This window comes from Chelon labrosus (assembly GCF_963514085.1).
Source record: "Chelon labrosus genome assembly, chromosome: 22".
In the NCBI taxonomy this organism is placed as follows: domain Eukaryota; kingdom Metazoa; phylum Chordata; class Actinopteri; order Mugiliformes; family Mugilidae; genus Chelon; species Chelon labrosus.
Genome location: NC_140355.1, coordinates 5,862,865 through 5,884,710, shown reverse-complemented (window position 1 = coordinate 5,884,710; position 21,846 = coordinate 5,862,865). Strand labels below are relative to the sequence as shown.

The following is a 21,846-nucleotide window of genomic DNA, read 5'->3' as shown; positions in this document are numbered from 1 at the left end:
CTTTTAACATGGCTTTTATTTAGTTTGCCATCTCTGACTGCTCTACCTCACGGGTTCTGTCTCGGCTTTTACCTCCTCAACCCCCGTCTTCTCTCTGACACCAAAGAGCTGCTGCTTTGAAAAAACAAGCCACCTTTCCCTGTTACTCCTCCTCCTCTCCCTCCCCCTTCCTTTACTCAACCCCGTTTCTTTAATTTGCTGTTGTTCGAGTTTTAGGAGGAGGCTCCAATTTGTATCTTCGCTGATATGAGCATGTAGGGGTGTCTGCAGATAAGGGCCACTGTCTCATAGGAGTAATGCATTATTCTCTGTGTGATGTAGCGTGGTGATATGGTAGAAGGGCTTGTCAAGGATGTGACGGGTCTTTGTTACCTGACTCTTTCCTCTTTGCTGCTCCTATCCCTCCTGTTTCCTTCCTTCTCCCCTTCCCCGCCTTCCTGCAGCTTTAAAGAGTTGTTTGCTCTTGACTGAGAAGTCAAAATCTGAGCCGTTGCTCCACTGGAGCTCACAAGCTATCTTGTAAAAAGCCGGCTATACCTGAGATCGCCTCTTTCTTCTTCTGTTTTTCCCAGATTTTCACTTTTCCTCTTTTTGGGCCTAAAGCGATCTTTTAAAATGTTTAAAAAGCACAATTTTGTACTTATATTTACGGAAAGGCCCGAATCTCATAAATACTGCACACTTTTAGAAGCCAAAGTATTACATGAACCATAATTAGTGGGGTTGCTTCAAATGGCAAACACTCAAAGTAAGTGGTAAACACCCTTGTATGCTTGAAAATATACACTTTTGGGCTCTGTAGAAACATATTTACACAAAATATCATGCTGTATTCCTACTTTTGCTTGATGATTTTCTTTCTTTTTTGCCATGTGAAAAGTAGTATTGCAATCGCAAAAGGTGCCTCAGGTGCACAAATCTAAACTTTAAACCTAATTGCCAAAAGGGAACAAACATCCACGTGTTGCCTTCACTTGCAATCATTTTTTATTGCAGTGTTTTAGCCATAAAACCGCATGTGGGAGTTTGTTTCTTTTCGCTGCTTCCTGGTGTAAGATTGAAAACAGTATTGTGGTAATGATTCAGTCTGCAACCTTGAAAAATAAGAGAAAATAGAATAGAATAGATATATACACCATTTAGGCATAACATTATGAGCACCTTCCTAATATTGTGTAGGTCTCCCTTTTGCCTCGAAAACTTATCAGAGAATGGACATGGACCTTCTGGCAACAGAATGTTGTTAGTGGGGGCCTTTGGGTCCTATGGGTTGAGGGGAGAGGCCTCTGTGGATCATCCAACAGATACTTGATCAGTTTGGGATCTAGTGAATTTGGAGGCCAGGTCAACACCTTGTGCTGTTCTTCATGTTTTTTTTTTAGTTGTTCCTAAACCGTTTTTTGTGTGTGTGCCTGTGTCAGGCTGCATCCTGCTGGAGATGGCTGCTGCCATCAAGGAGTGTCATTGCGATTGGTGTATGTATTAGATAAACTGTTATTTTCTTCCCAGAAAATTGTCGTCATAGACATTTTTCTTCAAAGCCAGTTACGAAGCAAAATTAAAATTACAATGATATAAAAAAGGAGAAAAGCCACACATTATTATCTGAAATTTTACGTATTGACTCAGAACAACCATTTTCCATGATTTTCTAATTATTTAATTGCCTAATTGTTTAAGAAGTGCTTAATGTGCATATGAACTATCGTATAACATTACATTCTATCAGCACTGCAGTAGGTTTTATCAGATATATGTGTTTTTTGTTATTAATGCATGTGTGCATGATTCACTTCCAACCCGCTGAAAAATGGTGGAATTTCTGAGTCAGCCTTGAATGTATTGCAAACAGCACTGATGTAATTCCAGATTGATTGTGCTGAGGGCAGGCTCAGCCTAAGGAGATGACCAGGTGCACTCACACTCCCCACTCCACAAGAAATGCTGCAGTTTTTATTATTTAGATCATAGAAATTCTCCCTACCCCTACACCCCCTACACTGTCTCCTTTATCGCCTAACATACATTAGAATGTCAGACACATCTTCCCCCTCCTGATCCGTATCTGCAGAGCCCCTCTTTTCCCCTCTCCTCCAAACCACTCCAGCAAATGTTACCTTTTCATATCTGGGCTTGAAAAAATAAGCTTTTTTTCCCCCCATCCTTCCTACAGCACGTGAGGATATGCGGTCACGATAACCTTCGCCGCTGAACTGCAAATGTCACTTTGGCCGGTGGACCAATGGCGTTCCTTTTCACTGGCTGGTGTGGTTCTCTTGTGGGGTTTTGCGTCCGTGACACTGGGACTGGCCAGATGTGCACACATGAATAAGAATGAGTCAGTGGAGCTCTCAGGTGTGGCCGACTGAAATATCATAAAATACCAGGGAATCGTATCAGATGAAGCTGTGCTTTTTATCTGAAAAATCCTGGAGGGGCAAAAATGAGTTGATTTTTCAATCTTTTTTATTTACAACACGAAAGATAATGAGTGTAGCAGGCTGATGTACTGTAGATGAGTTGCAGCACCAGGAAACACTATGGCTCATCAAGCTGCTCAAATGAGAACAGTGTGCAAAGCATCAACATGCCTGGGGAGTGGGCACGCTTCGCAGCACAATTCCACCTGAAAACCAAGCGGTGCTGCCTCGGGGGCATGCAAACGTTAACCCAACGTGAAGTGTAACTTACGAGTCCGCTGTTTGTTTCGCTACCTTTGTGCAGCAGACGTTACAAGGATGAAGCTCGTTGTCAAAGCTCTTGGTAGAACCGAGGCAATCAGGAGTTTTGTTCGCCGCAGACTTCTCTCCTCCAAGGCCGCCGGTTCATGTCCCTCATGCGCGTGCAGAATTGAAAGGGCATATCTAAGCAAGCATCTGAATTTGCATGCCTAGGTAATGTGTTCTTCTCAGATAGAAAGATGGGAGGCAGTTAGACTTAGCATTAATATTTCAATACTGCAGTTATTGGTGTGTGTGCACGTCTTGGCCCTCAAGGTTTATCTGTGTGATGGCATATTTTAGGGACAGAGACCATCAATATCCGTGGAGAGAGTATTATGCAGTTTATTATGAGCATTCTTTTATTCTTCTCTATTAAACTCCAATTGTCACCCATAATATGGGCTCTCAGTTTTGTTTTTGTAGCCCCTGAAAAAGCAGCTGCCTGACTGCAGTGCATTCATTTCAGCTGTGGCTCTTTATCTCTGTCTGTTATCTACCTTCTCTGGACCTGTGTCAAACAATAAAGTTAAGACGTGTTTGTTTTAGCCCGGCAAATCAAGGGGATTTGTCACACAGGGTAATAAATACCACGCATGCTTCAAAGCTGAGATTGGGAAATGCTGTACTGTTATTTATGATTGCCTGTGTTGCCAAACCGCAAACCTTGACTGGTGCTGAGGTTTTTGTTAAGAAATATCTTTTATTACTGCTTGGCAGCCTCTTACTTCCGTTCACGTGGCTTCACGTTATCCCAGTCTGTAAATTCCCCAATGTGACATGTTCTTATTCCTTTCCCTGAATACCTAACTGTGAATATAAAACCTATTTTAATGATTTGTAAGCCTTCCCCGATTGTAGTTTGATAGATGTGTGACCTGCCAGTAAGAGGTCAGTGTCTCAAGCTCATGGGCCAACTGTAACCCAGGGCACATCGCTGCTGGTGGGCTTGTCTGACTACCCGTCGTCTGCTCTCTGATGTCAGGAGACAGGCTACTCTGTGGCATCTCCTTATCTGGATCATAGAGGCAGCCCGTCAACCCCAGGAGCTGCAATCATCCCGTTCACCTTCTGGTGCTGAATAATCACTCATTCGCCAGGGAGGTGTGAAACGGAGAGCCTGGCCATCATCAACCAGGAAATTAAATATTTACAAAAATGATCTGGCATTGATAGAGAATATTAAACAGACTGGTGGATGTTTTTCTGTTTTCATCTTACTGAGTCCAAGATGGTTGCTATTCTCTGTCAATCTGAGCATACATTTATGTTGTCCTCTTTCTTCCTTTGCAGTTCCTGTGCTTGAAAAACATCCGGACATTCCTCAAGGTGTGTCACGACAAGTTCGGCCTGCGTAACAGTGAGCTGTTCGACCCTTTCGACCTCTTTGATGTCAGGGACTTCGGCAAGGTGAGCTAATCGTTAGATATTTTGATGGATGATCTGCTTTTTAGTTTCCAAAAGCTGACGTTGTAAGCGGCTCGCCAGCAGTTCTGCCCACGGGCTACGTGTAACTATGCTGAACACTTATAGACATGATGCTGCTTGTGCTCCCGATAATATCATTCAGAGTTATGTCACATTTAAGATGTGGCATGTGTTTTTTCTAAGATTAGATCTTGTTTGACAGTCTGGCTTTTTCTAGTTTTGCAACTGAACTATATTTGACATTAAAATAAAAGGCCCCTGAATTAAAATGTTCTTAATTTCCCCCCTAATACGAGGTTTTCTGCTAACATTACTATTTGTTGAGCTGTCTGTGGGGAATGCATTGCCCTCATTACAATGTCAAAAGCATGTGTGTGTGGAAGAGTGCGTGCCTTTGCACAGTGTAGTGCACAGGAGTGTGCACTGTGATGGGATGGGATGTGATTTGCATTGGTTTCAAGGTAATTCAAAGTCAAATCTGTCAGATACATGAGATGTCAGAGTGGAGCTGAGAGCTCAGATGAGCATTTGGTGTAACACCTCAGGGTCATCAGTTTCATTACATGTCACCAAGTGACTGGAGTTAGATTCAGCTGTTTCCCAACAGTCTTCAGTCAGCACAGAGCGAATGTGTGTGTCGGCTCAGCAGTAAAGGTGCCTGACTCACTTACACATTAACTTTATGGAGACTTTTTATGGGTTATTCAAGTGGATTTTTGGATTCATTAAATGGGTAGTCATAGGTCACGACCCACAAAGGTGTTTCTTAAACTTTATCTAGGTGAAGACTTGGGACAGTTGGAGCTTGTTGCACAAAAGATTTTCAACGAGCAGCTACTAAGGTCACGTCTGTGTTGGCGTTGTTTTTCCAGGAGAAAATCTGAATAGTACTGTTGGTTCTTTGAATTGAAATGAACCCTTTCAGTTGAGTCAGAATTCTCAGAAGTCTTCATTTGGTGATAGTCTGGTCATGTCTCCTATCAGCTAGATTTACATATCTCACCTGGCCCGGGCTTGCCTCAGGAAGCCCTCAGCTGGTGGCTGTATCGTGGGGATTAGCACATCTGGTTAAGCTTTCTGTCTCCTCTCAGTGAACCAGACCTGAATAAGTGGTCAAATGTGGATGGATGGATGAACGGATAGGTGGATGGATGGAAATAGAGGGCTGTTAATCCATGATCAGCACACCCTGCTGCCTTCAGCTCCTGAAAATAAAATGTTTCTCTTTCACTTTGTAATCCCTTTGACTGCATTGTGTGTGGCTGCAGACTGAGGGGTGGGCTGAGGGGTTTCTAGGCTTTTAAAACAAGCAGTAAAGGGTAGTATGATGTCATTAAATTAATGATGACAGCTGACGCCTTTGTGTCAGGTCTGCTGTGTCAGGAATGTTAATGCTGCACCTTTCCAGCTGATTGAACATGTAGTATTTGTACTAAAGCACGAGGATTACTCTGTGGAGTGGAGATATGAATAAACTGTAACACGTCCCACACTGATTGATTACAATGAGCATGTATTTGTGGGAAGTCATCCAGTCATTTATCTAACATGCCCAATCTAACGCAACACATCCGCTCTGTGCCGAAGAGGGCCTGAAAAAAAGAAAAGAAGGTGGAAAGAAAAGATGAGAGAGAGGAGAAGAAGGTGACAAGGACTCATTTGGCAGTTTGCAGATAAACCACAAGACGATGTCTGAGAGTCAATGAGCCCGCAGTGAATGGTATTAAAATCCAACGGCAGTCAGAATCAATCACATAGGCCCTCCATATGTCAATTTAGAAATTGCTTTTGTATGGTCTCAGCGGTGGCGGGCTTGTCTCGCCATTGATTTTCCATTAAGGCCAAACATCACATTATAATATATTGAATTGAGTAGATCCCTCCTAATGTGGCATACATTTAAATAGTGAGAATGCCTCATAAACGGAAGATAAAGGGGGCTGTTTTATTCTTGCACTTAGTCTTTTCCGATTTGCAGTTCACTGCTGGATGTGCTCTATCCTCTTTTGTTACCTTGACACAAAAGTTTCATTGTGTGCACATCCGATTGCAAACAATGGGAATTAAACCGTCTGTCATACATATTGTAGCACTGTATCATTCATCTCTTCTTCCTATATCATTCTTTTGTCCCTGCTTTGTTTTCACGTAGCATAACAGTAAAGGAATCTTAACAACTGAATGTACCCAGTTATACTTTGTTAAAAAGTCAACCAAGCGTAGGCAGATTCTGATAAAAAGCCAGTATAGCGGGTATGCACTGTACAGCATCTACTGACGCCATCCCCATGATTGTGTGGAAGGTGATGTGGTCATTGACTATAGTTGTGTAAATATTGTTATGCGATCGTCCCCCCAAAGACTGACAGTTTTTTACTAGAACACATCCAAAGTTTTTCTTTTCTTAGTTTTCAATTGGAGTATAAATTTTTCATGAGACAGTACTGGCAAAACAGTGATTTAAACATGTCAAAAACTTGCATTGCATATACACATTGTAAGTGTTGCATGAGGATCAGGGGATCTTTGAGTCACTGTTCTTTCGGAAAATGTTTGACTTTTTGTGAGGTAAAAGGAAGCAAATAACGGGACGCAAGATTTACAAGTGGAAGGGACGGTGGAATCATCTGTTGGGACTACTGTGCAGTTTCAAAACAAATATGTTTGCAAAGATGCTGCCTAAGCTGTTGGTTGAATTTAGAGCGAGTGATGAGATAAAAGTGGAATTAAAACGGCGATATGGGGAGCGGAGGCAAGGGACAGAATTTTCTTTTGATAGCAGCTGCTCCTATAAACATTAATCAGCCCCTATCCACTTTTCATACCTCCACATTGGCAGCCAGGGGAACCAGAGTTCATCTCCCTTGGCCTCCGGTCGCCATCTCTTCCTCTAATGATCTCTTTTCCCAGGTCACAGGCAAACGGAGACCAGGGCCAACGGAGTCCAGTTTTGATAAAAAGTAATTGCGCCTTTAAATCCTCCCCCTAACCCTTTCTCATGGGGGTAGTATTGAAACAGATGGAGCGCAGGACCTGCTTGAGTTTTATTTTCATCACTTATTTCATCCAGGGATACCTTATGCCACATACACCATTAGCTTCAGATCCCTTGCTTAGGTCTCTTGCGGAGGAGTAAACAGCCCTTATGGTTTCATGCGCATATCGCCACACTTCTCGCCTTTGCACCCCAACCCATCCCCCATCATTAGAAATTCATTATGACATCATTAAACCAATGAAATACATTTTATTACAGTAGACCCCAGAGAACTCTTTTATTTAAACACCTCCCTCTATCTAATCCAGCCCTCGTTGCCTTTCCTCCCAACCTATTTTAATTAGCCACCGAAGGAACATTGCTGTCATTTAAATGAACATGGCAATCAGTTTATTTGGCTGTTGCTATGATTAGCATAATTAGCCTGCACCTGTTAGCCATCGATCAACAGTTTGGTAATTTTCCGTCTGTGACTGGAGAGCAGTGAAGGAAGGAAGCATTCTGACAGACTTGGCGTCTTCATTAAAGGGAACCGCATCGTTTATTTGGAATGCAGACAAAGTGGCTTCAATCTCACCCAAACAACCTCGGAGTCCCTGACTGACTGACTTGTGAAGTGCCGGAGACGGTGATGTGATACTCGCTGACGTGACGGCACGGCGTCAAGGTGAATGGATTTCCTTTTTGTGCGCCGCGTTTGACTGGAACAACTTCAATTTGAGGCCTTTGTTTTTATGAAACAGCTATCACATGGCAAGAGTAATTCAACTGACAGGGAGCAAATTTTCCAGCAAACTCGCAGTAATGATTTGCACATGCATTTGCAGACTTCACTGTTCAATTGTCCTCCTTTTGAACTGAGAAAGTGAAGTGGTAGCTGGTGCTTGATACTTGCCAAGAGTGACTGCATGTTCTTTGGATGAAATGAGATATTTCATCATCAGATATCCTAGAAATATGTTCTGCATCCTAGCCTTTCGTCAGTCTAATGTCATCTGCACGGAACACACCTAAAAACTGATGGAGAGGATGTGAAGGAAATTCAGCACAAACACCAATCCCCTGATTTAATTTGGAACAACTGCTCCCTTTCTCTGCTGCTTTTCTTTCCTTCTCACTTCCCCCATCCATCTCTTCCCCTTCCTCACTGTCCTCCTCCTCCCCGCTCATTCATCTCACACCACTCTCACCGTGAGTGTGTTGTGATAAGACCAAGCCAGCGGCGGACGAGCCGCTATTGTGTCGGGGCGGCGTGATTGCCATTGGTCTGCGGTGTTTGATTACCCTCTCTGCTGCCCCGAATTCCGCGCACGCTGAACTCTGCTCCTTTCATTTCCTTTCTGCACTCCGTGGCTGAAAATAGCTAGTTGCTTAGCATCCACGCCCAGTGCTACTAACATCTGGAACGTGCCTCGGCCGCCTTTGGCACGCCTGCCCGAATGCTATTTACTGAAGTGTGTTACACACCCTCCGCACGGAAGTCAGTCACACACCCTCAGCATGGCCTTGTGCTCATTTGTAGTCGCTATGTGAACACTCTGAAACATCCAAAAGGCATTAAACCGCTCTGGTTTTCAGTGTATTCACAGGTTTGTGACATGTCATTGGAAGGCATGCCACATATTTGTATTTTTAGAATACGCTGGGATACTCAGAAATACCATCATTTGGCATGTGAGAGGTACCAAAAATGTGCTTCTTTGTAGAACTTATAGAGTGGAGTCAGCCAGTTAGCTGTGGGCTATACTTAAAACCCATTTTGTAGTATTAAGTGGATAATTGTGGCTAATCTGCACCATGCTATTCACGAGCATGTTTGTTTTGTAACTACAGGTAGCCAGCAGTCGGATGGTTTACTTTTTATAAAAGTTAAAAGGCAACTGGCAGATGTTCATTCTCCATTGAAGCATGCATTCCTGTTTGACAAGACGGATTATACAAGACTGCAGGAGCTTACAAGCGTGCCGTGCTGGTGTTGATATTGATTCACATAACTGTAGAAAAGGTAGTGATCCATGCCTGTCTCACTCTACTAGAGAGAGTCCACTAAGTGATGGAGGGGGGGTCAAAGGGTCAAGCAGCCAGGGTCATCCACTCAGGTGAATGCGTCCCCTTCCATTAGGGACCAGGTCCTCAGCAGCAGTCCTTTACTGTCAAGGCCCAAGCAGATTATTTAAGCTATGATTCTCCGCTACCTTGCCCTTGTAGAGGGGGTAAGTGCTTTGAGATTTATTGCAGACTATGTTTAGTGTGGAATAAATAAAAGATATTTGAACCTCTCTTCTTTTAATATGAAATGAAGATATTTTGTCAGAGCACCCTGACTTGATGTGTATCACATCAAATGCTTCGGGTGTGTTCATCTAAAATCATAGTATTATATTTTATGCTCAGTCATCAGATGTCAAAAAGCAGCAGGAGATGAAAAATGAAGCAGATGCAGTAGTTCCAAAAACTGCAGTTCCTCAAATGGCCACTTGATGATGAATCAGAAAGCAAGTCAATTCACATAGACCTCCATGTTAAAACGGCTGAAATAAACATTTTTATTCCAATCTGTAAATTTACCTCGATTTACCCTTTAACTGTTTAAATTAAATTAAGGCTTCATGCATATGCTTTATGCATAATTAAGTTTATAGCTGCTTTGAGTGACCGGTGGGTGATCTAACAAGTGGTTTGCTGTCTATCTAGGCATTACTCGTCTGCCTCAGCTCCACTCATGCTCTACCTCTTTGCCCACATTTTTAGTCGCTGTGAGCTAGCACACTAAGCTTCAAAAGTGCTGTTCAGGAGTCACAAGTGTGACCTCACAAAGGGTTCGGACATCTTTATGTGCAGTCAGTAGACTTGAACTTTACTTTGCCACTTGACTTTAGAGTTTCCCCACAGCGTTTCATGCAGAAATAAAAATCCCCTCTCCTTAGTCTTACTGGAGACTAATATCATGGAGAAATGTTAATTATAATACAGTGTCCTTCCATTGTGGAACTGCTACTTATACCTACTTACAGGATTTGAGGATGTACTCGAGCCTATCCTTCAACACCCTTGATCCAGTATTACACCTGCGTCTTCTCTAAGCGAGAATTTATCTCTCTAACCTTCTCTGAAACCACTCCCTCCTGCCTTGGTAGACAGTTTTGTCACTGCCTCTTCCATCCTCCTGCCCTCTTGCTTGACTGACTGTCCACCAGCCCCCCCCCCCCCCCCCCACCAACTGCAAGTTTTTACATAAAGCTTCCGAGACACAATCAATAATTCATCCCAAATGCCACGGTGCTGATGATATTTCTCCTGGCATGAATTATAAATGGGAACTTCCACCCCCTTCCTGTGTTTAGACCCCCTTCCATGCTTCACTCGCAATACCTCATTATTCCAGCAGCTCGTTACCGCCATACTCGTGGAAACAGGTGGTTGCTGAGCAATGGGTTGTTACAGCTTACGGCTCAGGACAGCTGACCATTGGAAGGGCAGTGGTGCGGCCGCTAGGTGCTTCATTTCACACTTAAAGTATCAAGTGAGGAGAGATGTGATGGACCGATGGATGCATCTACTCTGCCCAAACCGTCTACAGTGTACTCTGTAGGGCTGCGTGACAGCTGACCTGAAAATAGGTCATTTGAGTGAAATCTCAGTGCCATCTGGATCGCCTACAGCTCTTCATAGTTCACTCTATAGTTAGATTTTTTTTTGTTGCACGTAAATGCCCCATATATCCCCTTAACATTTAAAAGAGAAGAATGAAACAGACAGTTTCTTTTAATTATGAGTAAATTGTGTCATAAATCTCTATATTGTTATTAGAGCATCCATGTCAAATGTAATGGGTGTCTTTTTTTACAATAACAAGATGTCTATTTTTGTTTTGTGAAATTCAGTCACAATTACCTGACAGAAGAAGCAGTATTTAATGGATACATTTTACTCACAGTAAGTGCTCTGTCTTTAGGTGTTTTTTTATTCCTTTTATTCTGCTACCGTATTCCCTGTGACAGCGTTGAGTACCGGTATAGTTTCAATCCACCAGCAGGGACAGAAGAAAAAGCAAAAAGTGATGAGCTTCATAAAAATCATTTATTGAACTTTCAAAGCCCGGTGCAGTCTGAGCCCCGCGGTGGAAATAATTGGCCTCTTTTGTTTTGGGTGGCAGGGAGTGTTACAAGGTGCTGCCGGAGAAGCTGACAGATGCAGACAAAGCGATTTGGCCCGAGCTCAGTGTTCAGCTCGACTCTTAGAAGTTGGGTAGTGTAGAACCCAAGTGCACCCAAACGCTACTGAGGTGAGATCACAGCGTTTTCCTGCCTTTGGATTGTGCTGTCAGTGGTCACTGGAGGGCGTGTCCCTGATGTAGGCTTGCGTCTTTACTGCACAGCAGGACTAAATTCAGGGGATAAATAGGATGAGCCCCCACACAGCAAGAGTCTCTGAATGCATCGCAGCCGGTGTGAGCTCTCATTATTTCTCTTCCCCCCCAAGCTCCTCCCCCTGAGGCCCCACAGGCACAGCTATGATGGACAGGTACATTCTCTGAGGAATCACTAGCATGAAAAAGGGAGAAAATCACCACCAAAAAAAAAAGAAGAGTCCATCCTCATTCGTTCTTTTCATTGCATAGGGATTACTGGGATATGGAGCTGAAAGACAAACCCAGTGAGCTCTTAAATCATATTAATGTGTGTTTCTCTCTATATAACTTGGATTATGTAATAATAATATTAGCTCTCGCATCAGTGATAAATTCCCAGTCATCCATTGTTGTGCAGTAAACTATGTCTCGGGAACTTATTATTTTAGGAGACATTTAGCGCGCAGAGCACAGAATGTCAAGGGAGCTCTGAGGGATCATCAGAAATAAGCCGCTTTACAAAAACCATGATTAAATCATGAGAGTTACCAAATGGCAGAGTGTCATCAAAAATGATTCCCCTGTTTTTGTTGACAAGCGAGCTGCACTGGTAAAATAAATACAGACTGGTTGCTCTCTTTGAGTAAATCAGAATATTATATTTTAGATGTTCAGTTTCTGTTGTACTACACTGTCAACACTGGTTTCAAGTGGTAAAAAAGAGCTGGATTTGTAATATTAGAAGGCAAAGACAGAAAGGAAGGCTCTGTAGTTAATTGCACCCTACCAGTGTTAATGGAGCATGTATTCACTCATAAAACTACCTGGCAGTCATTAGAGGTTGGCTTGAATTCTAATAGATGGATATCTCCTCTGTGTGAACATGAGTGTAATATTCCAGTTTCAATATATTTGGAGATGAAACAAAGCATTTTGTAAGCCTTCTACTTCTCACTAGAAAAGAGCTATACTTGAAGATCAGTCCCTCTCTGTTATCAAGTTTGTGTTGAAGGACGTTATCAAGAGTCGAGAACAGTTTCAGTACAGAAGTGTGGTGTTTTGTTTTTTTTTTCCCCATGTAAGAGCACCATCTTTTGACAGCTTAACTAAGGTTGCCTTTATTGTTTTGATGCCATGGTCCTAGTCTGCTTCTTTGGATCGCAGGAGTTCACTTTTCTGGATAACTCTTCAAATGTAGCCGGAACAGACAACCCCTTTTCCAGATAAGGACGGGGGCCCATATTCGGGTTTCCACATAGTATCTTTACACACTGGTTACACTGTACCTGAATGTCTTCTAGGATGGAGTAGGCTAGGTCAGAAGGTTTACAATGTCCAGGTATTTTATGTCTGACTGCCACCGCATTGTGATCATTAACAGCCAGCTGCCTATCTTCTTCTTCTTTTTGGTTTATCGTAGTGATGCACCGATGTCAAAATTCTGGCCGATACCGATAACCGATGTTAATATTGCTGTTATGGCCGATACCGATATTTACCGATGTCGATATATATATATGAAACACATTTTTATGATAATCAAAATCATTAATCATCAATAAATCATTTTTTTCTTTTACTTTTGCATTTTATTTTCAGAAATGACTGATACTGTATTCTGATAACATTGAAAAATATTTAAGGTACAGTAGTAGGCCTAAAAAATGGCCAAAGCCACTTAGCAAAATAAAATGACTGATACTGTTTTCTGTAAACATTGAAAAATCTTTAGTTGAGCAGAGATGTCGTCTGTTTGGTCATTTTTCAAAGTCTTTGAAGAGGATCCTATGCTGTATGTAATGACTGTGAAGGCCGGGTGATGCGAGGGGGAGCTCGTGTCAAATCGTTCAACACAACCAATTTGATCACCCACTTAAAAAACAAGCATCCCGAAGCCTACAAAGAATATGAAAAACTAGCTAATGCTAAGCAGCGGAAGAAAGCTACTGCTATCAGAGCTAGTGAGCGGAGCGCGAGCGAGCGAGGGGCGGAGCGGATGGAATTTTGGTGGCGCGCGGAGCGCTTGTTAATTTAGAGGCCGGAGCGGGCGCTCTGTTCCGCTCCGATACCGCTCACACCACCAGCCTGACGCGTGCCCAAATCCACCCAGAATTCATTTCTTCCTAATAAAACCAAAACCGTTCATTTTCAAAAAAATTGCCATGGCAAGATGGAGTTCGTGAAATATTTTAGAAAGGAAACTGATAGGGTTATTTCTCCCTCTTTTAAATTGGAGCGAGCGTGGAGCGATTTCGCTGCAGCGGGGGAGGACTTTTAGGTGGAGCGGGGAGCGAAATTGAGCGGAGCGGCCTGACGTGAATTTGAGCGGAGGAGCGGCCGACTGAACAGCCACCTGAGCGAGGAGCAGGACATTCGCACCGCTCAGCTCCGCTCACTAGCTCTGCACACACATCAAATACACAGGAATAATTATCGGCCTGTTCACATCGGCTCTATTTTTACACCTGACCGATACCGATGTGTAAAAAAATGACCATATCGGCCGATATTATATCGGCGGCCGATATTATATCGGCGGCCGATATATCGTGCATCACTAGTTTATCGGCTTTCAGCAAAGCAGCTTGGATGTTTATTACCACAATCTACTGCTGCCTAGGCAGTGGTTACATATTGTATTGTAACCCTAGATTCAGTGAGTATAGGTAATGGTATATTAGCCAGCTTTGTGTCAGGAACTTGGTCTGGAGCCGCTCTGTTGGGAACTATGATGCTCCGGCAGTCAAATCGTTTTTTTCCAGTGACTGAAATAAGAGCAACCACTACATAGTCATGTACGTCATATAAGTGCCACTGATTTGGATTTGTTGGCAAAGAAAATAAATGGCTCTGATTGGCTGTAGGACTGTCCAGTTGCATGCAGATCAGTTGAAACATTGCCCATAATGAAATCTAAATGGCATGTTACCAGACTTGTATTCGGATCAATTAATCAGCCTTTATTTGTATAGCACTTTTCCTACAAACAAAATGTAGCACAAATTGCTTTATACAGTAATCCCACCTAATGACAGTAAATAATGATACTAACACCTCAGTTATCTGCTGGATTTAAACAAATATAATGTCAGTATCTTGACATTATTGTTGGGTACACACAAAGACTTCAGAATCTTTTTTATATGTGTCCAATAGGTTCAGTCAGGCACATAAACGAAGGATTATCACCTACTCTGACAAAAAGGACTGTGTCAGATATGCATGACTGCAGAAGTGGAAATAATCACTTCACTCAATTGGAACATTGACAGCACTGACTATGGAAGCTATTAAATTTGTCATTGCTTTTAGTACGGTCCAGTTCATCAGCAGGAGCACATCAATGTGTTAGATGACACATGTGGGGACAGGCGAAGGTGGACACTCAAACACATCCTTTCTGTCTGACAAACACACACACTGACGCCCAGGGCCATAAAGTCTGTGCTGGAGCCAGTGCTCTCTGATTCCTGCTATCAAAGGGCTGTAAAATGGAAATTAGACTGAATGGATGACATGGTTTTCATTACCCATGGCGTGTACTATACAAAGTTGTAGCAACATACTGATACTGGTAAGATACTCCACTCCACTTATGGATCCTATTAATCCACCTTCTTCCTCCTGTTCTACGACCTTTCTCTGTCAGACAGTGTATCGTATGGTAAAGATGTTCTCCAACGATTTGTCTTCTTGTCTTTTTCTCCCATCATACTATCATTCAATTCTTTTTCTCACTTTTCTTTCTTTCTCTCCCTCCCTCCCCCTCTCCCCTCTGATCCCTCCTGGTCACAGTTATTGTGTTTTTACTTGTGGGTGTAGCTTCTGTTCAGCATGGCACATGGTAATTCGATATGGCTGATAAGAAGCTAGCAGCCAGGATCCTCATTGTGCAGTGCTGGGTTGCTTGCCAGGTGTTATAAATGCCCCCTGCAGCGGCCACTAAACTGATTCCCTCCTCCATGCTCCTACTCATTTATTTCTCTGCAGGTGCATCGTGGCAGGTAGCAATGATGCACAGCCCTTATGTGGTCATTGGGGTAGACTGCCTGATGTTTAGGTAAAGGTGAAACCTTCCTCACTTTAGAGAATACGAACCAATTTGTGGGTATGTACTACAATGGCAAAGAAAGATAACAGTACAGGCATAGCTTAGAACATTTATGTTTTTAATATTTATTGTCATTATTGTTAAAAAATGCAATATGTAAAAGAAAAAATCATAATATTTGATTTAATTTTAATGTATGTATGTATGTGTTAGCATAAATATTTCTTTTTCTATTTTAGTTTATTTTTTAATGTTTCTGTAAATAAAAATAAAAACAAAATAAAATTAAAATTATTCATAAGCTTACAATTTACAGTAATTTGGTAAAATAAATTAACAATAAATGCACAAATTAATTACACTTAAACGATGAAAAATTAAAGGTCTGTTTATTTTTCTCTAGTTTTCTTCTAAACAAACAGAAGTTCAGTTTACATTCAGAGTTTCCCACTAAAAGGCTCTGTATATCACTTTGAGGTCTAACGTGCATTCCTCTCCTAATGAAATGTTTACCAGGCATATTTTAAAGGACCCATGTGAAGAATAAGGGCCATCTAGTGGTAAGGTCACAAATTACAACTGAATCTTACATGAGAAATGTATTCGTCCTTTGTTTTTGTATATATGGTAAGTGCTATGGCCCAAAAATACTTAAAAATGAAAAAATATTACTAAATGAAAATTATAAGTTAAAAAAACGACTGAAGCTAATGCATATTTTCATCACAGAAAACACAGGTTCAAAAATAGGGACTTTAGGCTCACTTCTGTAAAGCGTCTTTAGACTATTTGTATTGTTATTGATGGTATATAGATACATTTTAACTGATCAGAATCTTTAGCAGAAGGTAAAAAAAAAACATTTGTATGAACCAGATTTCCTAAAGCAATAACAAAATAGAATAGATAAATAATACAAAACATATTGTTTATGCCGCAAACGTCTCACAAAAAATTGTAATAACGAGCACTATTTGTCAAATACTACTGCATATGTGTCTGACTGCAGACTGACACTCATAAATTTGTTTGAAGAAAGGATGAATGGAGACAAAGAGAGGCCTTTTCTGATATTTACTTCTAACTCTGACTTAGTGAGACAGTCCTCTGAACATTGACTCAGCTTCTTGTGCTTGTGTGTATTTGTGTGAACACGCCTTGCCCCCATGCTGTGCTCCGTCTGCCTTGGCTGCAATTACCGATGGAGAGAGTGGCCATATAACTACCTGCTCGTCATCCCAGAGCCAGGCCCCAGCCCTGGACAAAGCACACACAGCAGCTCCTGCCAGAGACTGCATTATGGAGATTAGGACGAAAGATTGACAAAGAGGACGGAGACGGGCTCGATGAGAGCAGCGAGGCTTCAGGGAAGGGAAATTAGTTTGCCTCTGGATGCTCCCCTAAGGCTCAGGGAGAAGCTCACACATTTCAGTAGAAGTGATTGGAAAACTAATTAACTATAATTCTGATTATCAGTTCATGTTAAAGACATTTATTAAGGAAGCATCCACATATTCTCCACTTTTGGCAACTGACGTGAGGTTTTGTTACATTTCTGCAAGTTGCATCGTTCAAATTGTGATGTGAAAAATTATGATGGGCATTTGCTTGTTGGCTGTTTACAAAAAATGTAATTAGTTATTCTTTAAAACATAGCCATTGCAGTTCTTCCCTCATTTGAACTTGTACATTGTATAACGGTTTCTCTAGACCTCTGTGAGCTTGACAGGTCATCTGACTATGCCAGACTAAGAATGACAGACAGAGTGATGAAGTGAGAGGACACCCTGAGAGAAACAAGGGACACAGAGGTGGCTCAGACAGACGCAGAGACAAAAACGCTGCCAGACAGAGGTCAAACTGGGTAAATGATGTTGGAACCGATTAAAGTTTGAGGTGGAAAGCTAAAGAGATACAGAGCAGACAGGCTAATTGTAGACGACTGAAATAGAAGCACAAGGAAGAGCGATGGAAAGATGCTTGAGGATATAATGGAGACGGAGAAAAGACAGAGAGAATGAAGAGTGACATGTCTGTCATTCCTATTGTGGTTGGAGTGTGTTCACTCAGCTGGGTACCTTAGTGCCCTTTGTGATAAAGGAGAGTGGTTTCAATGCAGTCTGTGGGTGGGAGGATAGCGAGCTAATGGCCAGACTGGGCCTGTGTCAGTCCTAAATGGCAACAATCAATAATCCCTTCAGCTTCGGCCTGAGAGGGCTGAATCCTGAGCTGCAAACACGCAACATGGTCAGTTTGAGGCTTTCTGTTTATTTTCCTTCTCTTTGCGAACTTCATAAATACTTTTGTTTTTATCTCTAAAGTTCGTGGTTCTTATCCTGGAGCCAGGATCCCCCAAGGGTTCACAAGATTTATATCATGGTTTGGGAAGTGATATACAGACAGCAACGAAGAAAACACAAACTTCTTAAATGCTGTTTGGTGTTGTTGTTTACTCTTTGGTTTGTCTTTTGAAAAATTAGCTTAGGTCTTTGAGGCATTTTTGGATATGCAAACAGTGTATGACAGTGTAATTGTTCATATAATGTCATTTATTTTCGATTAAAAAACGAACTACATAGATTCTACACAATCTGTTTGCAGACAGTCACAAATGTGAAAAAAAAATTGTATACAGCCTTTTGTGGCTTCAGAGTAGTCACCATGAAACAAAAGTGAGTCAGCGCTGGTTAGAACTAGACTGTGGGTTTGGAACATACCAGACGTCTGCAGCCTGCATCCTCATCTCTGCTTGAGGCTAGCTGCTTGAGGTTACATTAGCAGTCACTAGTAGAACACACCCAAACCTGTCTACCCAAGTGTTGACAGTTAAGCATAGTTTGAGGTTTTATTACTTTAAAAACTTCATAAAGATGTTAAAAACAGAATATTTTAAAAACATTGTATCCAACATTACAAGAACATCATGTTGATGGTGTAGCTAAGGTGCGTGTTGGCGGTGACACAGATAGTAATGGTTGTCATTGCTCGAAACTCTCCATTGTGTGAACTGAACCCAGCTAGTCATTCACTTCCTAGAGTTTGGAGACACACTAACGCACAGGTATAAATGCTTTTGACGGGATAGATAGAGATAGATATAGATATAGATTTAAGACCCTTCATGGTGTAAAAAAAAATGTTTATGTACTGTAGATTCTCTGGAAGGAGAAGCATTCATTGCCAAGTTCAACACAGTGGCATTTGCACTATGCAGCAAAAAGTGCCAAGCTGCTCTCAACATTAAAGGCCAAAGTAACGCTGCCGACCGCCCGCACCTGCAGCACTGCTCCAGTGTGGACAGCAGAGTGTTTTCAGAAGGCCAGCGCATTTACACACTCACATACACACACACAGTGGAGACTTTGTTAGCCTGCTGGCACAGTCAGACTTCCCGGTACAGCATGTTTCCACCCTGACTAGAAGAACAGTGTGACTGTTGTGCTTGTGGTTGCAGCATTGTGCCGACACATGCATGCAGTCGGTAGTCACACTGGATTGTATTCATGACAGAGAGATGGCTGCAGATGATTGTTCAGCATAGTTTTCTGTCAGAAAAAAAGGAGGAGTTGTGCCCTGGAAGTGTTGGATATCAATTGGAGTCACAGTATTACCAAAAAAAAAAAAGGGAAAAGATTAGATTTTATTAAAAAGGAAAGGCACCTTTAGAAAACGTTCTATCACCAGAACTGTGGTTTGGTTTAGTTTTACATTGATTGACAAATATGTGCATATGACTTGAACTCTCATAAATAATTAGGATTTCATATTAAAGCTCTGCAAGTATTTTAAATGCAGCTCTGAAGCATGTAAAACAACACAAACACTATCCAAACATTCAAAGCTTTTTGTGACTTGAAAAGAAAAGAAACTTTGCTCCACTGAATCCTGCTGCGGCAATAGGCACATTGTAAAGCAACTAGAGGAATTACGGAGGTTCCCTGAAGCCAAGTCTCTGCCGCACGCACCTAGAAAGAGAACACGTAGTTGTGCTGCACAGTTCTGCTGGCAGTTTAATCTATTACCTCCACCTTCTGGCTTTTCCAATATCACTGGGTTGTGTTGTTTTCAAAGGGGTTTCCGGGCTCATTCTGTGCTGCACTAAGGGATGTTTAACAGCGTCTAAAATGCCTGGATCATTCTTTTTTCTTTAGGCTGCTGTGGGTTGGCTCTGGCTAGCAGAAATGGAAAAACATTCTAGTGCAGAAAGTCTTATGGACCATAGAGAGTTGTTTCCTTTTTTTCGCTCTGTGTGAAACTTCCGGCATTGATCTTGCTCCCCGGGTGTCTGCACTGTACAAGTTGTAGCCAGAGCTGAGGCATCAGGGACTCACACACACGGGATTCTAAACATGAAAAGTGCAATGCCACACATAGCCTTACCGTCCACATATTTAATACCATGATGTCACTTACTATACTATGCATGCATATGTTTGTATACACACAAACACACACACGCACACAGACAGGAATTAATTCACTCTCTGACTTTTTATTGCTCTTGACATGGTTCCATTTGACATAACTGACTCAGCTGTGGAGACCATGATGGCTGTAGCCTGAAGTGTAGATGTCAGAGTGTGTCAGTCAGCCAGTACTGATGTATAGTGAGCTTATAGGCACACTCACTGGCAGTTCAGTGTTTGTCATTTGACACTATGAGGTAGTTTGTTGGAGGAAGCTGAAACAAAGGGGGAATTAACACAGTTAATACCAACTGACTGAAATAACGTCGAAAGACATTTGATCAATACGTGGCATGGAATATCCTCTTTTATAATCACTGAAAGTACATTGGACTTCATTCTTATTATTATAACAATTAATTTCATGAACAGCCCGATCTACAAGCCTTTCCTCTTTCTGTACCATGAGTTAGGATTCAGAGTGAAGTGGTGGTGGCTCTAGCGTCTCTCAACACTTTCCTTCCCTGCTCCCTTGCTTTCTTGCTTCCTTGCTTGCTCCAAAGTCAGCTTGTGATTGGAACAGGATCTTCATGAGATGCCCGAAACACCTCAATTGTGTAAATTCACTCTTGTTTCAAACTAATGTGAACCAGTTCAGAAATCCCTTTTGGAGAACAGTTGTGCAGCTCATTTAACTATAATGAAACCAAGCATACACTGGTCTGTAACTGACTGAAATGTACAAGACAGTGTCCCATTGTTTAAGGGTCAACAGCATTAAGAAGAAGGGTTGAGTTTGAGTCTAAACTTAAACCAGACTCCTTCTGGTGAATTTCAACATTTGAGACAAATAACCACGTATAAAGGAAAAGCTAATAAAAATCTATTATGCTCTCTATGTTTTTGCACTGTTCCTATCCATAAGCCCTTTAAAACACACTGACTCGTATCAAAGCGTTGCTCCGCTCAGCTAAACATTTTCATTTGCCTTGAACAACGGCGCAGATGCCTTTGTATTACTCAGCACTTTCATGTAAAATGCAGTGATATTTCACCTTAAATGCTGAGGCAATGCAGAGGAAAATAATGAGATTTATGTAGCCTGGGGAAATGAGGAGCTTTCAGGTCTCTCAAAGTCCCAACATCTTGTTTCTGAACATGTTGCCATCCCTGCCTCCCATCTCTGGGTTTCCCGTATAATCTCCATAGCTCTCTTCCACCCTTATCCCCCCTCAGCTCTACTATAATATGAGCAGCTCTACTAAAAATACTTGAGTGAGGACTTATTTATGATGGGTTTTTAAGGGAAGCTGAAACTCTTTATCCTTGAAAGACAGTTTGTTATATTTCCTTTTAACGGCTGCAACAGCTGAATAAAAAAAATGTTATTTTCATGGTCTAAAACCATGAGAATATTTGTCAGTGCTGCTGAATGGAGATAAATTACAGGTGTATACATTACAGTTCCTGCAGTATTTATTGCCACCACTGCATCATATTGCTCCAAAGTCATTCCGCAGGTAGCTGAAGGAACTGACCCAGGTCATCTAAGCTAAGATAATCTGTCGGCAGGCGCATGTCCAGAGGTCATGACCCACTGCAGCTGTGGGAGTCTCTACACCCCACATTTCACCTTAACACACTTTCTGACTTTCCTGTTTACCAGATTTGCTTATTTAGTCTCAGGAACTCTCAATAGCTTATAACATGGATGCCAAGCTCTTCTCAGTTATGCTTGATAATGTTGAAATAGGTGTTACAAAATTTTCTGTAGTCATGTGCATGTCCACAGAACCTCATTGGGATAGGTGCTGGATGCAAAACAGCTGATATTTGCACACTGGAAGCACGATAGCTCTTATCGTTATTCATGTTAATGGGTGTTCGGCCAA

At 41.9% G+C, this 21,846-nt stretch overlaps 1 protein-coding gene across 1 annotated transcript in view; it reads left to right on the top strand.

Moving 5' to 3' along the window:
• Positions 1-21,846, top strand: part of vav2 (vav 2 guanine nucleotide exchange factor) — a 203,568-nt gene that overhangs the window by 55,696 nt on the left and 126,026 nt on the right. The window contains exon 2 of the mRNA XM_084572672.1: positions 4,014-4,130. Within this exon, the coding sequence (XP_084428798.1) occupies positions 4,014-4,130 (117 nt within the window). The remainder of the gene's footprint in view (positions 1-4,013; positions 4,131-21,846) is intronic.